This window comes from Castor canadensis, chromosome 10 (assembly GCF_047511655.1).
Source record: "Castor canadensis chromosome 10, mCasCan1.hap1v2, whole genome shotgun sequence".
NCBI lineage: Eukaryota > Metazoa > Chordata > Mammalia > Rodentia > Castoridae > Castor > Castor canadensis.
In genome coordinates, this window is record NC_133395.1 from 47,907,721 (window position 1) to 47,924,829 (window position 17,109).

The window sequence follows — 17,109 nt, forward strand, 5'->3', positions numbered from 1 at the left end:
TTCTTTCAGAGAGTTTTCGTGGGCTTCATTCGGTTCTTTGGCATAGTTTATCTTCGTTTTGTTGGAGTCTGGATCTGAGTATCTGTTTTCTTCATTTCCCTCTGGTTCCTGTACTAATTTATTACTGGGAGGAAACTGGTGTCCCTCTTTTTTCTGTCTTCCTGTCATTGCCCTTGCTATTGTTACTGTCCCTGTACTGTGTGTAATTCAGTATTGTCTAGTTTGTAATAATAACAATGGTGATATCTAGAATGGAAGATGAGAGGAGAGGGAAAGTAAATAAGGTAAAGAAAAGGGAAAAATAAACAAACAATTGCAAAAACATCAAACAATAACAAAAAAACCAGTACCAAAGAAATAAACAGGAAGAGATAGTGTATTAATCAATGGTAAGCTAAGCTGGCATTAGAGAGAGAGAAGATTAAAAAAAAATCCCCAAGTTCAAATTCAATAAAGTTTCAGTCTTAACAATTTTGGTGTTAGTCCCTCAGCCTCCAATCCTGGAGATGGTGTCTCAGAAGTAGTTCGGTTGTTGTTTCATCAAAGGGGGGAAAAAAAACCCAAAAAACAAAATAAGTGGACAAACAGAAAAAACAAACAAAAAATAAAAAGAAAACAAAAATCCCAAGTTCAAATGGAATTTGAATCCTTTAGCTTCCAATTCTAGTTGTCATTGTCTCAAGAAAGAAAGAGAAAGAAAAGAAAAGTCTGGAGACAGTTCTGTGAATGTCTGCCTGAGGCTGCGGCTCACCTGCCTGCTGCTGTCAGCCTGCTGTTGCTGGAGGCTTTATTTATGCAGATCTCAGGAATGAGCTTAACACTCACCTGGCCCTGCAGGCTTTGTTTACTTAGAGTTCTCCTGTGCATGACCACGACGGTTACAGCCTTCTGCAAGCACACTGGGGGAGGTGGCGCTACACCCGCCTTTTCTGGCTGGCTTGTTTATTTACAGCTCATGTGGGAAGTGGGTCTTCCCCCCTCTCCTGTGGAGTTTTCCTACCACTGCCAGTTTTACAAGCTTTCCTGCTCCTGATTCCTGGGTGGGTGCCTCCACTCCTGCCTTCTCCGGCCGGTTTGTTTATTTACAGTTACGTGATGGATTGCCCCTCCCCACCTTCAGTGCTTAGGGCACCCTACCCTCTTTGCTATGTGTCTTTTTTGTTGTTGTTGTTTATATAGTTTTTTTTTCTCTTTTTTCTGTGGGGGAGGGTCGGTCTGTCCAGGGGCCCATGCTGACCTGGCCCAGGGTTGTTTGTGGGAGTAGCGCATGCTGCTTAGCTCACCTGGTGGTCTGCTTCCCTTGAGCCGGTAGAAGCTGGCATCTGGCGGTGTGGGAGCCCTCCTGGTTTCTCCATTTAATATGGAGTGGGGGTTGGAAATGCAGTTTTGAAAGGACTTCCCGAGGCCAGGATGGGGGTTCCTGGACGTCCTCGGAAGCGGGATCCACCTGGCACTGGAAAGAGCTTTTAAGGGGGTCCATGGGTGTTCCCAGAAGTGAGGACTCGACCCGGATGGTGGTTGGGACCCCGAGCAGAAGCCTGGGCGCGTGTCCCTGACTCATGCCCCTGCTGGACGGCGGCCAAGTTGAGGTCCCTTGTGTGGCCCTTACTGAGAGGAAACTCTGGCGAGAGTGCCCGTCACTTTCCTCATGGTGGGAGACTGGGAAAAAGGGAAGACAAAACACCAGGTAGGTTTTCATGCCCCGTGCAGGTCTGTCTGAGGGCCCATGGCTCCCTTGAATTTCCTGTTCTTATGGTGATGCTGGAATGTAAACAATATTCTTAAGTACATGATCCTGTATTCACTTCAGGAATATCCAGTCCAAGTTCCCATCTTGTACAAGAGTGTAAGGAGGCAAGGCTCTCTCACACCTCACATGTAACCTGAAAAGGCTTCCAGGTGGTTCTGGGAGCTCTGGAGGCAGCATAATTTTCTCTGCAGTGAATACTTGCTTTTCTTCTTTATTCTGATGAAGAAGGTCTTGGATTCTCTTAACCTAGAACCGAATGCACTTGTAAAGTGTGTCAGAGATTTGAATGGCTTTTCTCTGGATATGTTGTTGAAGCATTTTGATATGATAGTATAGATTTAAAGAACTGGAACAGCTGAAGAGAAAGTCTTAAAATATGTTTTAAAACTGTTACTAGGATTAGTAACAGTATTTTCAGTTTAATTTTAACTCAACTTTGAATGAGTTCATTGAAAGTAAATGAACGTTGGCGTTATGTGAGGGAAAAAAAGAATTACTTGGTGAGTGCCCAGCTACTGTGATGCATAACCTATAGAAGAGTTCCAAGCAAAACTTGTTAATTGTTTTTTCTGGAGACACGGGGATCCTTTCTTAGCAGGTGTGTGGCAGCCTTTTGATCATCTTGAAAACCTTGGTGTGTTTTCATAAAAGTGTGTCCTCTCTCTTCTGTGGACACGTCTGATGCCTCATTCTGAAAGCTGATCTTTCTTGAAGAGGGAGGAATGGGTCTCTCTGTGTGTGATAGAAAAGTCTCATTAAGGGATGGGGTGATTGTCTTTCTGAGGTAGGCATGATTACAGTCGTGAATGAATGATTAAAAGAGGCTGGGGAGCAGTTACTAACATCTCTCATCTTTCTCCATGCAGACTGGGGGGAAATAAAAGGCAATATAACCACATAAAGAGCCAGTCAACTTAAAAGATTTTTTCTTTGTTATCAAGAAGTTAGCTCTACTCTTCCCAAGAGACAGGAAAGCTTCAGTGTTATTTTTGGACCTTTCTAAGAATGCTAAATCCAAGCCCTAGATGAATATTTTCGTATTTTGTGGTTACTTTAGACTCTCTAAGTGTGTTTTGTCTCATGGCTAGAAGTAATGTCTTACATTTTTATACTCTTTGTAATTGGTGTTGACATTAAGCACAGCTATGTGGACCAAAAATGTTGGTTAAGGTACATATTTATAAGTTATTGGTATAAAAGTAGTCTAGACTTTAAAACAAAAATGTGAATAGCACTGTAGTATATCATTGTCAATCAAAAATTATGATTAAGAGAAAGTAGATTCTGGCTTTTTTTCCTTTAGGTGTAACTGTTGTCAGTGACCATCATGTAATAATTTTTTTCTAGCAAATAGTATCAGGTTATGGTTTGATATGAATAATCAGTATTTAAGTATATATTTAGGAGGCTCAGTGCACTTTAGAGATAAAATAATTATTTGAGTAAATGATCCTAAGTCCAGGCATTGTTGAATTCTCTTATATCAGTACTGACTGTGCCATTGTCACTTCTTGGCATTGAAGATTTTCCTAGCTCTGCCAGCTCCTTGTCTCTCACTTCTCGGAAAGTCTCTTGTACTTCTTATCTATATCTTTCATGTGACAGTTCACCTTTCTTTTAAAGTAAGCCAAGTGATATGGAATTCCTAATAGAGCAGGCTGAAGAAATGGGAACATAGAATGGCCACAGTAGGAAGTGGGGAGCAGAGTGTCTCAGGTGGTCCTGGGTGTGCTTCAGTGTTATCACAGTGCCCCTAGGCTTCTGGGTTCCAAAGTCCCACCTTAGACCTGCTAAACAGGATTTAGGGAGACTGAGGCCTTGTAACCTACTCTTTCAAAGAAAGGCTTGGTGTGATTCTTGTGCACACTAAAAAAGCTGCAAACCAGCTGGCGTACAGGGTCTAGGTTATGAACATTACCAGAGTTGGTGTGTTTGGAGGTTTCTTCTTTCAGATTCCCTCCTGTTGATGATCCCTCAAAAGAACCCACTGAAATGATGTAAACTTAATGTAATTAAATTGTATCAGCCAAAGTTATTTTAAAGCATTATTGTATTTGGCTATGATGATAACAAATTGCTCCAAATGGAAGGCTGTCCTATTCCTAATGACCTCAATGGACAGATTTGTTGCTTTGTTGGCCTTCTAGTTTATATGTGCTAAACCTGTGACAGGAAACAAAGTTTGCTAAAAGTCTGGAGCTGCAGCTTGGATCTGCACTTGCATGTGGCCTCAGGGCTCTGCATGCTGCCTTGTGTATTGTATAACTTACCCGACTTTGTTATTTACTTGTAAACTAAATTGGTGGGGGAGGAAGTGTATCTTCATACCTTTTGATATTCACAGCATTTGGCACAGTACTCTGAAAGCTCTAAATCTATTTTTTGACAGCATGTACTATCTTCAATGAAAGTTTTGATGCATTGCTTAGGTGGGAATATAGAGACCTGTGTTCTGTGTTTCTCCCCCCATCCCATCCTATGTTCTTTTGAAGAAAAATCTATAAAGGCTCTTTTTTCTCTTTTAGTTCCACAGTGACCCTCTTGACCATTCGTCCTAGAAGCTGTCATTAGCAGAAAACATTGTTACCCATCTACAAGCAGTGCTTCTTACATTTAAGGGAGAAAACAGGATTAGTAAATTGAGGAACATAGGTCCACAGGAAGAAGGGGAAGTTGTAGCTTAGGAAAAGAAGCCTAAAGTCTTTTAATACCATCTCTTAACCAATCACCAGTGGTTCTATGGACAGAACTTTGTGTATAATATCACTAGTTGTATTTTGTCCCAGTGCCATAAGCCCTTAATAACATCTATGGAATCATAGATCAGGTAATATAATAACTAAAGATCACAAAGTCACATTACTATGTTTAAAACTGTATGTTCTTCTCATTTGCTTTTCCTGTAATCCTAAAACATTGCCATCAGGTTTTAATGGTGCTCCTAGTTGCTTCTATTCAGTAATCTGTAAATTTTCCTTCTTTTAGTAGAGTCAGCAAATGCTGCTTATGAACTGGATTGATGTGTGTGTTTCTATTTTTCCCCTTGGAAGATAGGAACATTGCTGGTGCCTATAAAACAAAAGTACTTCATTGTTTTAAAAAAATGTCTTAGTTAACCAGTATAAAAGCAATATTTTTTTGTTATACAGCTTTTTTCCCTTTTTAATTAAGGACACTACTCTCATAGCTTTGTGTCTACAAAAGTAAGGCTGAAACTCTGTGGAATTGTCTAAAGATTTTATATTAGTTCTCTCATTAAGCAATTTCAGCTTAATGGATAGTCTTCTTTGTGTGTGTGTGTGTGTGTGTGTGTGAGAGAGAGAGAGAGAGAAGGAGGGAGACTGGGGTTTGAACACAGGGCTTTGAACTTGCAAAGCAGGTGCTGTCTCACTTGAGCTGCACCTGCAGTCCATTTTGCTGTGGTCATTTTGGAGACCCGGTCTGGAGAACTATTTGCCCAGGCTGGCCTCCAACATCACTCTTCCTGATTTCAGCCTCCCAAGTAGCTAGGAGCCACCAGCACCCACCTATAGTCTTCATTTTATAAGTGTGTAAGCCCAAATAAACAGGACTGACATAGTGAAACTTTGTAGTGAAAAACTTGAATTTAATATTAACATTCAAACATCCCAACAAGTTAGCCAATTGATATAGCCTTTATACTTGTTTACTACTTGTTTAGTGTTTATTTCTTTTTCTTTCATGTTGGAAGTAGATTTAGTTATTGGAAACAATGGGATTTTTAGAGGAAATTACTAGTGCCTAGTTTTACTGCTAGCATGTCTTTAATGGTTTCTTGAAGATTGCATTGTAAAAACAAATAGCTCTGTAGCTTCTGTTTTTTAGAAAGCTAAGTCTTGAAACCTGTTCTGACTTTATTATTTTGATATAAAAACCAATTTCTCAAGTTTTCTAGCTGCTGACTCTGTTAGTCAATGTCTCCAGTCCTGTCATGAGCCTTGAATTTGCTGTCATTTCCTGCCCTACTGCCTTCTCTTGCTGATGGTGAGAATCAATAGTTTTTCCAGAAGAGTAGGAATAATGAACTTGACCTTAGCATCTTGCTTTTTTCCCCTTCAGACTCTTATACTTTTTATATCTATGTCTGTATGAATTTTATTTTTCCCTGCTAGCTGCTCTTACATTATAATTCTGTTTTGATTCATCACATGTTCTTTTCTGGTGAAATATTATGTATAATAAGTTGCAACTTATATTACACTTACCTACGCAGTCTGGAAATAAAAGACTAAGCCATCATCAAATTAATTCCTTTTAAAAATTAGACCCCCAATGAGATAGTTTTAAGAATTAAAAACAAAAACCACAATAACTCAAAAAAACTGACAAATATATATCCTTGTGTTGCCTTGTTTTTACATAGGAGTGATTATTCTTTTTTCTGAAGGTTTTGAGTATGGCTGTAATTTTTTTAGGCAGTACTGAATTTTGAACTGTGGTATTTACACTTGCTAGGCTGGTGCTCTACTGCTTAAGTCACACCTTCAGCCCTTTTTGTTTTGGTTACTTTGGAGATGGGGTCTTGCTTTTTTGCCAGGCTGGCCTGGACTGTGATCTTCCTGTTTTATAATTTCCACTGTAGATGGGATGACAGGTATGTACTACTAAGCCCAGCTTTTTACCCTGCCCTCTCAGCCTCCCTAGTAGCTAAGGATCAAAGGTGCACACCACTGTGCCTAGGTATTGGTTAAGATGGGGTCTCACAAAGTTTTTGACCGGACTGTCCTCAAACTGCGATCCTCCCTATCTTAGCTCTCAAGTAGCTAGGATAATAGGCATGTCCTATTTTAGGCCTTTGATGATACATACAAATGTTTTTCTTGGATTTTTACATCTTCTGGATTTTATATCCTGTAACTTTCATTTTCTATTACTTTGCTTTCTATACCTTCTATGCAGTGTTTAGATCATAAATCTTGCTTGGGTCCTAGTGTGATTTCTCCAAAAATTATTTATTTTCATTCTCTCTCTCTTAAAACATTTTTTGACAAGTTCCTGCAGCAACTCATACTGCTTTTTGGGAATATTTCATTTGTGAAATAGAATATTTCATTTGTGAAGTAGATGCGTTCATCTTGTTTCTAATAGGTTTTCAGCTTTACCTTTGATCTCTTTCTAAGCATTAGACCACTTAGCATGCTATTGTGAGAACTAAGTAAATGCAAGGGCTGGAACCTGTCTTAGTGGAAGGCACACATATAGCAGGCTGGCAGAGGAAGGGAAGGGAGCCCCACCAGGCATTGCTCCTTCTCTGAGAGCTCTGAAGATCCCTTGTGGTTATAGTCATCTCTCGTATGACCCTCTGGCTGTAAACTTTACAGTCTTGCTCAGGATCTTCAGGACCACTGTGCATACAGTGAAAATCATATTGATAAAAAGCAAATTCTATCTATAATCTAGGATTAGTTACTAATTAACCCATATGTGGTCCAGTATTATCACTTCTTTATTCTCAGTTCAAAGTAATCTGTTTTAATTCAGCAAGTAGTTCAATCTGCAACCTGGTGGTGTAGCCAATAATGGTCATTAATATGGCTACATTCACTTTGGTCTATATAAAGTTCACTTTAGGCGCCTCCAGTTATTTGTTTTCCTTTGCATTAGAAGAAGGAACATCTTGGTGAGAGAAGAAAATCTGGAATAGTGATTTACCCTGTACAGCTTTTTAATTGGGATCATAATCGAAGTAGAGTCATGAGCATGACAGACATGAGTGACAAATTTCATTCCATTCAGTAAATGTTGAATTTAGCTATGTGCCACTTACTCTGTTAGATGATTGTTAGCACACCTTTTACTAATTATAAAAGAATAGACCAGTATTCCATTTAGAAAACATTTGACCCTTTCTCTGCTCTTTAAAAGATCTAATGCTCCAATGGTTATGAGGAAGCAGAATTGGTAATTGATTCCAGCTACCCGCATACAAAATCTTGCCCTCTTCTTGAATTTATAAAACAGTTTTTTCCTAAATACTTTTTTCTTTTGAATTGTGCTTTGCAGGAAACTAATTTATTCACTTTCTAAAGTGGCCTTATGTTTGTCTTGCAAGGAAATCAGCAAAATGGTTCTCAAATCAACTAGCAATGAAACTGAGAATTGTCTACCATCACCACTGGTGATAAATCAAACTGATGTTAAAGATGCAAATAGTCATTCTAGTACATTCTTCTTCATTACTTGAATTGTTTAAGTTAATTAAGCCAGCAAAGTACTTCATTATCTATTATGCTGCATACTAATGGTAAATTTAAAGTTTTAGTGTTTTCTAATGTGAAAATTTTTCTGAAAATCATATTTAAATCTTTATCCATTGTATTCTAAGTCTGTATATTAATAATAATGAATACTATTAATTGGGAGACTATTGTACTACAGTTAGGTTTCTACTTGTGATATTCACAAAGCCAAGAAATTTTAGTAAATGTTTGAAACTGTTGCATGCAGGGCAACTTTTGTCCATCTTTTGGAGAAGGAGATTAAAACAATATATAATGCATTTTTATTAGACTGTCAGAAATTTAATTACCTTCAAGTTAGCATTGTAGAATTTCAAATATACTCTATTAACTAAAATAAAAAAGTTGTTATAAATTACTGACTGATCTTTTTCATTTGCAGCATTTAAATATTAGGACACTGACGGATGATATGGTAAGGTTTTCCTCAACAATTTGTTTGTTATGAATTTTAACTAACCATGTAATGTTTGTGGTGTGCTGTACTAACACCTTTGAAATTTCTAGAAACTGCATGTATTGGGAATTTTTTTTAGTGTTAATATAAGAGGTTGAACTGGTAAGATACATTAAATTGTTGCTTTTAAGTTGTAAGAAGGAAGTCAATATGTTAATTTAAAAGAATTTGTTTAATTACAAATTGTTAGTCAACTTTGAATTATTCAAATCAGCTCTCATTCTTTGGGGATGAATTGCACACTTTAAAAAGAGGTTGAAAAAAATAGCTAAAAACACGATGCCTTTTCAGAAATATGTAGTTGCTAATTTAAGGAAACCAGATTAAAATATCATGCATATATTCTAGAAATGTTTAAAAATGAGAACCAGGCACACCTTGCTCTATATTTTCCATGTTCTTAATAGTAGGATCTCTTAGTAATACTTCTAGCACCATTACAGATGTTTGCATATACAGATACTTTGTTTTGAATGTAACTCATGGTTAGTAGTAAAGTAATAGTAACAAGAATAGCAACAAAGTCCAAATAAGCAATGATGTCAAAAATATGTAATCATGATAAAGAGGGAAAATCCTAATTAGACCTTATTAACCATAGTTTGAATTCTACATCACCATATATTAAGCATGATAATATATGGATACCAAATGTTTACCTCTTTTGGTATCCAGAGTGCTATCTTTGGCACCTGGGTATGATAGATGTAAAGGTGAATGAGACATAGGTATTGACATGAATGATTTAAAAATTGAACTAGAATTTTGATGTTTCTCTTTAATAGTGTCTAAGAAAATGATATTTAAGTAAAATTTTCTCTGTAACTTTTTTGTTTATAGTCATGTGTTGTTTAACCACAGGGATATGTTCTGAAAAGTGCATTGTTAGGCAATTTTTTTTAATCATTGTGTGAACATCATGGAGTGTACACAGACTTAGATGGTATAGATTACATACCTAGGCCGTACAGTATATACCATTGTAGGTGCAGTCTATAATTGACCTTAACATCATGCAGTATGTGCCTGTACTAGTATTTAGAAAATGATAGCCACATGGAACATTTAAGTGGATTACATAATTATTTGTTGCCTTGCTCAGTAGATGTTGTGTTTATCTCACAGCAGTGGACACTGAGGCACTAAGATGGATTTAGCTGCCTAAGTATGCTCTGTTGGCAAGTGGTACGGCTGTGGCTTGCATCTTGGTCCACAGAGTTTTAAATCTCATGCTTTTACTATGCTGACTTAACCCAGCCTTCAAATGACTTCTCAAGGCCAGTAATAAAACCAGGTGCAATTTTCTGTTTGAATTTTAATGAGAATATACAGTGGTATATTTATAATACCTTTATTGAGCTATTTACTGACCCATTCAAAGTATGTAATTCAGTAGTATTTGGTATATTCACAAGAGTTGTTCAACCATCACTATAAACAATTTTAGAACATATTCATCATCTTTAAAAGAAATCTTCATAACTGTAAATATTTACTTTCCATTTTCTCTGAATTTACCCAGCCCTGGGCAACCAATGGTTTATATATGTAGGTTCTGTAGATAGGCCTATTTTTAACATCTCATATCAATGGAATAACATAGTACATGGTCTTTTGTGACTGACTTCTTTCATTTAACATGTTTTCAAGGTTCTTCCATAATGTTTTGTTCCTTTTATTGCTGAACAGTATGGTATGTTTTGAGATTTATTCATATTTTATGGACACAGTGTGTTTTTCTCTTTTAGACACTGACCTTACTTCCATTACATGACTGTCCTGGCACACTGCCAACACACAATCTTTACCTAAGTTCTAGAAACTGAGTCATAGAGTGGCTTCAGCAGGCCATTCTGAAAACCATCTTGTTCTATTATATCTTAATAAGCTGGGATCCCTCCTCAGTGAAGTCTTTTTTTTCTTCCAGCTTCTATTCCTTAACTTCCACTTTTATCCTTGTAATTGGCCTAGGTAAGGTCAAAACTGTTGGTAGCTAGTACATAGTCTTACTACTACATCATTTCTGTCTGTCTCACTGTATTAGACCTTTTGAAGGTAGAGATAGTGTATGAATAATACTTCCAATACTTGCTATTGTTTCTGAGGACGTTCTGCCAGTTTTTCTGAGCATGTACTTCACTCAGCTCTTGTAGGTATACACATAACCATTTGCTGGATTCCTTGCTGATTCTCTCCACTCTCATTCTTTCTGATCTTGGCCTTTAGCTTGTCACCTGAGTAGGCCAGAGGTTTAGTCTAGAGAAGAACCAAGCAAGTAGTTGAGTGTGGGCAGCTGGATCCATTGTCACAGAGGTCTGAGAATAAGCATGGCTTTCCTGACCAGGAGATGCTGAAGAATAGATTCTTTTACTCATTATTGTCTGGTGCAGTGTGAAAAAGGCATTGAATTTGGAATCAGAAGAGTCTGTTGAACGACAGAACTTCACTACTGCTTAGCTCTGTGACCTTGACAACTCAATCATTTGATCACTTATTTGTAAAGCAGGACTAATTATACCTTCTCTCCCTTCCTTGTCTGGCTTTGGTGAGTTTCATTTAAGCTGAAGTATGTTGAACTGCTGCTCTCAGTTCTGTCCCTTTTTACAAATGTCTCTTGATGTATAGATGGGGTGGTGTGCCACATTTGCTGCTGAGCTGTACAGGGGATGTGTGCTATAGATCAAGGCAGGGCTGTGAGAAGGGAAAGGGTAGCTGGATGTTTTGAGGATTCTTTAAGCTATTTTTGGTATGTTAGAGCTCAGAAGCATTTGCCATTGATTTTTTGATCTGTGCTGGCAGTATGTTTTCTAATCAAAGTTTGCCATCCCCACAACATAATGTTCCATGTATTCTTTTAATTTAGAATTTCTTAATGCGAAGAGCTATTATGGGCAGAACTTTAGAAAAGGCATGGAAGAATAGAGTTCTGCTATAGTCAGACATTTGAACAGCGGTATTTTAGAAACATTAAATAGAAGCTTCATCATGGGAAACATTAATATTAAAAACTTGTCCCTTTCAGTTGCTTTGTTAAAGGCTTGCAAAAGAGTACTTCTCTTTTCAAGGTTATTTCTTCAGTTTTCATCAGAATTGAATTTCATGGGACACAGTCTTGTTGTATAGGAATGAAGGGTAACTACAGTAAGCAGTGTTCCTTCTACAAATACCTGAACATTCTTTGTATAAGGTGCAACTCAGGGTGCTGGGGTAAGAATAAGAGGTAATACCCTTGTTTATATTATAAGCACCCATCATTTATATTGGAGCTGAGAAGGAGATTTCCTTAAAGGCATAATGTTTCAAGGAGATACAGAGGAGATGAGTCTAAAAAGGCAGGTTAGAGGAAGTTGAACATGAGGGTTTTGGAGTTTTAGGAGCTGTTTTGACTTGCTGTTTCTTCCTTTGTCCCTCAGAACCATTTGTCCACAGTATAGTGCTCTTACTGATCTCTTTTTATCTCACCACAGCCAGTATTACTATCAATCCTTTTTGTCCTGCAGCGATGGGTTTTAAGCTTTTTTTTTTTTTTGCTTTTTGACTAGGATATGCAGTAGGAAGTAATATTTTACTTTGTATCACAGCCCACATAAACCTAAGAACTTTCTCATTTGAAACCAAAGTTTTTATAGCTATTTCACGTTTCTAAGCATAATGAACTGTGATCTTTTCCTTTCATTTCTTCCCACTTTTCTTCACTCCTCTCCATTACTTTAAAAAAGAATGGTGATCTAATCGACTAAATGAATTTCATGACCCACAAAGAACAACTATAGATAGAAAAACAAAACATTGGCCTGCAGAGACACTGAAGGAAGTCATGGGGTCTTTCCATTAGTACCTATTCTTTATTGCATGTAGGAGAGCTGTCATGCTATCTACTAGCAATGTGACTTTGTATAAATTAGATAGACTTTGATTCTTGGTACCTCTGTTTATAGGGGTTGTTCAAGGGACAATTAAGTAATAATGTTTGGTATACTATGCATTCAATAATAATAGTATGATTAGTAACTTACACTTTTAAAATTGTGGCATGGTTTACATACCATGTAATGCTTAGGTTTTAAGGGTGCAATCTGAGTTTTCATAATTATGTATGATTATATACACATTGCTGTCATGATACAAAACATTTCATTACCCCCAAACTTCCCTCTGTGCCCCTTTGCAGTCTTCCCGCATCATGGCTCTTGACAAACATTAGCTGTCCGAAATACAGTTCATTTTCTAGAATTGTGAGTGAATGGGATCACATAGCACGATGTTTTTGTGTCTGGTCATTGTTTGGTAATATTACAATTTTATTCTTTTGTTGTTTTGGCTACTATGAGTAAAGCTTCTGTGAATGTTTGCATACAATACCTTTTTGTGGACATAAGTTTTATTTACTTTTGGTGGTATTGAGATTTGATTTTGGTGGTACAGGGCCTTGTGCTTGCTAGACAAGTGCTGTACTACTTAAGCTATGCCCCAAGCCCTTTTTACTTTAGTTAGTTTTCAAATAGGATTTCACATTTTATTTTTTATTTTCATTTTTTGCCTGGGCTGGTCTGGCTTTCCTATTTATTCCTCTTGCATAGCTGGGATGACAGGAATGTGACATCATGCACAGCTTACTGGAGGAAATGGAATCTTTTTTTGTTTATTTATGTACATGTGCATACATTGTTTGGGTCATTTCTTCACCCTGCCCCTCTCCCTCCCCCCCCTCAGTTTCAGGCAGGTCCCGTTCTGCCCTTATCACTGCCCTTATCACTGATTTTGTTGAAGAAAGGACATATGCATAATAAGAAAGACAAAGCGTTTTTACTAGTTGAGTAAAGGATAGCTATACAGAAAGATTCCTACTATTGCTTTCATGTACCCATGTATTACAACCCATGTTGATTTAACTCTAACTGATCTTTACCTTGGTTCCTGATCCCCTGCTCATGATTATTATAAATAATAATATTCATTATTTTATTAATTTTTATTTAATTAATTTTATTAATTATTTTATTAGTTCTTCTGGAGAGGGGACATCAAACGCTTTCATGTTTTGGGTTTTCTACCTATTCCTTTATGTCCCGTCTTTGTTCTCCTCTTGTCGTATGATCCAAGTCCAACAGCATTGCTCTATTTGCCCTAGATCTAAAGTCCACATATAAGGGAGAACATACGATTTTTGGTCTTCTGGGCCTGGCTGACCTCGCTCAGAATGATGTTCTCCAGTTCCATCCAGGAAATGGAGTCTTGCTAACTTTGGGCCAGGTTGGCCTCCAATCATGATCCTTCTGATGTCTACCTCCTGGGTAGCTAGGATTATAGGTGTTAGCCACCATGCTTTGTGGGCATAAGTTTTCATTTTGGGAGCTAACTGTATGATGAATTTTATAAGAAACTGACACATTGTTTCCTCATGAACATCTTTTCATTGCTTATTTACCATTGTTTTCTTATCTGAATTATCTATTACTAGATCCAGGATTTTTCAAGTAATCTGTTTTTTCACTTCATCTGTGTTGTTGCATTTATGGGCTTAAGTTTCTTGTGATATTTCCTTATCCTTTTAATGTAGGATCTGTATTGATGCCCCTTATTCCAAAGCTGATACTGGTAATTTGTGTCTTCTGTTTTTTTTCTTTGTTTGGTGTGGCTAGAGACGTGCCAATTTTATTGATCTTTCAAAGAAAGAGCTTTTTCCCCTCCTTCCTCTCTTCCTTGTTTTCCTCCCCTCCTTCCTGAATAATCTTTTAAAAAACATTTTATTAGCATATATTTATTAGCATATACATATACAGGGGTTTCATTGTGATATTTCCATATATGCTTACAATGTACTTTAGTTAGATTCATCCCCACTATCGTTTTCCCCCATCCCTCTCCCCCTGCTTAAAATGATTTAAGCAGGTTTCATTATTCCATTTTCATACAAGTATATATGAAGTACATTGACCATATTCACCCTCCTTTTTTAAATTGTTGTGCTGGGAGGAGGTATATTGTGGCATTTACAAAAGATCTTATAATATATCAAATGTATCATACTTGAATTAATCCTCTCCATCATTCTCCTTTACCCTCCTCTTTTCCCATTCCTGGAATAGTTTCAACAGGTATCATTGTTTTCATTTATATACGTGTGTACATGGTATTTGCACTATATTCGCCCTCCCATGCCCTTTCTCCACCTGCATCCCTCCAAGGCAGGACTTGTTCTGCCCTCCTGTTCTCTGATTTTGTAAAAGAAAAAAAAATAACATTTTTGTTTAAGATAGCTACACAGGGAGTTTCCTTGTGACATTTCCATGTATTTATGTATTATATCCTGAACTGGTTCATTTCCTTTATTTTTCTTTAAAAAATTTTTTTTTGGCAGTACTGGGGTTTGAACTTCTGGCCTCATGCTTGCTATACAGGCATTCTACCACTTGAGCCACCCCCATCAGCCTTTCACCCTCCTTTCCCCTTTCCACTCACCCTCCCCTTCCCACTAGTACCAACCTCCTAACAGGACCTGTGTTACATTCCTGTCCTTCACTTGTAAGTGTATACAATATAGAAATCTTATATAATAATGACTTCTGAGAACTGCTTTAGCTGGTTTGGACAAATTATGGGATGTCTTCGTTTTTATGCAGTTGAGAATGTTTTATAATTCCCTGTTGATTTCTTTGACTTATGGACATATGTTTAGGCATATATTGTTTAATTCTCAAGTATTTGGGATTTTCCTGATATCTTTGTCTTATTTGTAATTTTCTTGTGTAAGATGTGTGTAATGTTAATCCTTTCCAATTTAAGCTTTGCTTTATGTCCCACAGTTTGGTCCATCCTGGTGAATGTCCCATGTGTATTCTGCTTTTGTTGGAATTAGCATATATACAGTAAATAGGTCATGAGGTTGATGGTGTTGCTCACATTTTCTATATCCTTGCTGACTTTTCTAATAATTATTGATGAGGAGGTGTTGAATTTTCCAACTATACTTTTATTTCTCTTTTAAGTGCTATCAGTTTTCCTTCATGTATTTTGAAGCTTTGCAGATAAGAGCATACAGTTGTTCCTTAGTATCCATGGGGTATTTGTTCCAGGACCCACTGAAAATACCAAAATCCATTGATGCTCAAGTCCCTTATGTAAAATGCACATCTTCCTATATACTTTAAATCATCTCATGATTACTTATATAAGACTTTTTACAATGTAAGCTCTATGTAAATAGTAATTATACTGCATTGTTTAGAGAATAATGACAAGAAAAAATTCTTAGTACAGACACAGTCTTACGACACAAAAATAATAGGCCTGACTATGTTTTTGATCCATGGTTGCTGGACTCTGCATATGTGGAAGGCTGACTGTATAGATTTAGGATTGTTGTGAATTGTTAAGCATTATGAAATGATCTTTTAAAAAAATCCCTCGTAGTAATTATTAGTTTTTATTCCTTCAAAATTTCCTGGATTTATGTACTTTATTTAGTGTAGTTGTCTGCTTCCTTCTTGAAGAACAAAGATTCCTTGGCTTCTGTGATACCAGATTTTCTTGGTTTCATACTCCTCTGACCTTTCCTTTTTATCTCCTTTTGTGTTGTTGGTCTTTTCCCCCTTTACCCTATTTTAAACTATTTTTGTTTCTCCTGTTTCTTTTCTAAAGTTATTGCTCTTTTCCTGTGTCTATAGTGCTTTACCTGGATGATCACCTCTGAAAGGTATCTACTCTCATCTATACTCCTATCTATGGCCTTTTCCTCCAGTAGAGACATATTAATGTATTGGCTTCCAGATAACCATCACATGGATGTCCTGTTTGTGCAAGAAACTCGGCATGCCTTGAGTTAAACCCTTCACTTTCCTCCTACACTTATTTTTATTTTTATTTTCTCTTAAAAGGTTCTCTTAAATTATTTCTTGACTCTTACCTCCTCTGAATTCCTTCTATTAGAATACTATTGAGAGTGCTCAGTTGCACCTGTTATCTATAAGTTAAGCCCAAGCTTTTTATCGTGGCACATAAGGCCTTCATGGTAGAACCCTGCCTAACTTTATGCACATCCCTCAATACGTAGGAACGTTTCAGAGGAGAAGTGATTACTTAGGGAAATTAAAAACATACCTGGGGGCAAGCACAGAAGACGCTGGCATTCATGAACTTAGGTTAGGGGCTCAGAAACCCTTCCTTTGTACACATGTGGCCACTAAATTAGTAGTGTGGAGGCCGGCCTTTCTTTCCTGTACCTAAAATATATTTAAGATAAAAAAGAAAATAAATAAAAACATAACTAGAGAAAATGGCTGCTGATTAAAAGGTATAAGTGCTGTGTAATCATCAGCTAGGTGCTGAATAGTATTACAAATGTTAGCTATATAAATGCATTTCATCTTCACATAAGCCTGTATGTACTTTTACTCCCATTTTTAAAGATGGGGACATTGAGGCAAGAGAGCTTAACTAACATGCTCAATGTCACAGGAGTAGCCAGGAAAACTCAGGCAGGCTGGCTCTAGAGAATATCTTAATCTAAAGCACTAGCAGCGTGGAAGTACTATCCCTTTCTCCATGGAGAGTGCTAAGTGTGAAATCTGTAAGTGTATCTCATTATTTTCTGCTTTTCTTTTCAGGCCATCTATATTAGACTTGTCACTTTTAAAATGACA

General features: G+C 37.1%; 1 protein-coding gene across 5 annotated transcripts in view; it reads left to right on the plus strand.

The window, feature by feature from the left end:
- Positions 1-17,109, plus strand: part of Diaph3 (diaphanous related formin 3) — a 492,745-nt gene that overhangs the window by 27,848 nt on the left and 447,788 nt on the right. For 3 of the 5 annotated variants that reach the window (XR_012436212.1, XM_074043284.1, XM_074043286.1), the window contains exon 2: positions 8,393-8,425. The exons of the other annotated variants lie outside the window; for them this stretch is intronic. Coding sequence is in view for 2 of the 3 variants with exons in the window: in XM_074043284.1 (XP_073899385.1) it covers positions 8,393-8,425 (33 nt within the window). In the remaining variant the exon portion in view is untranslated. The remainder of the gene's footprint in view (positions 1-8,392; positions 8,426-17,109) is intronic. 5 annotated transcript variants of the gene reach the window in all.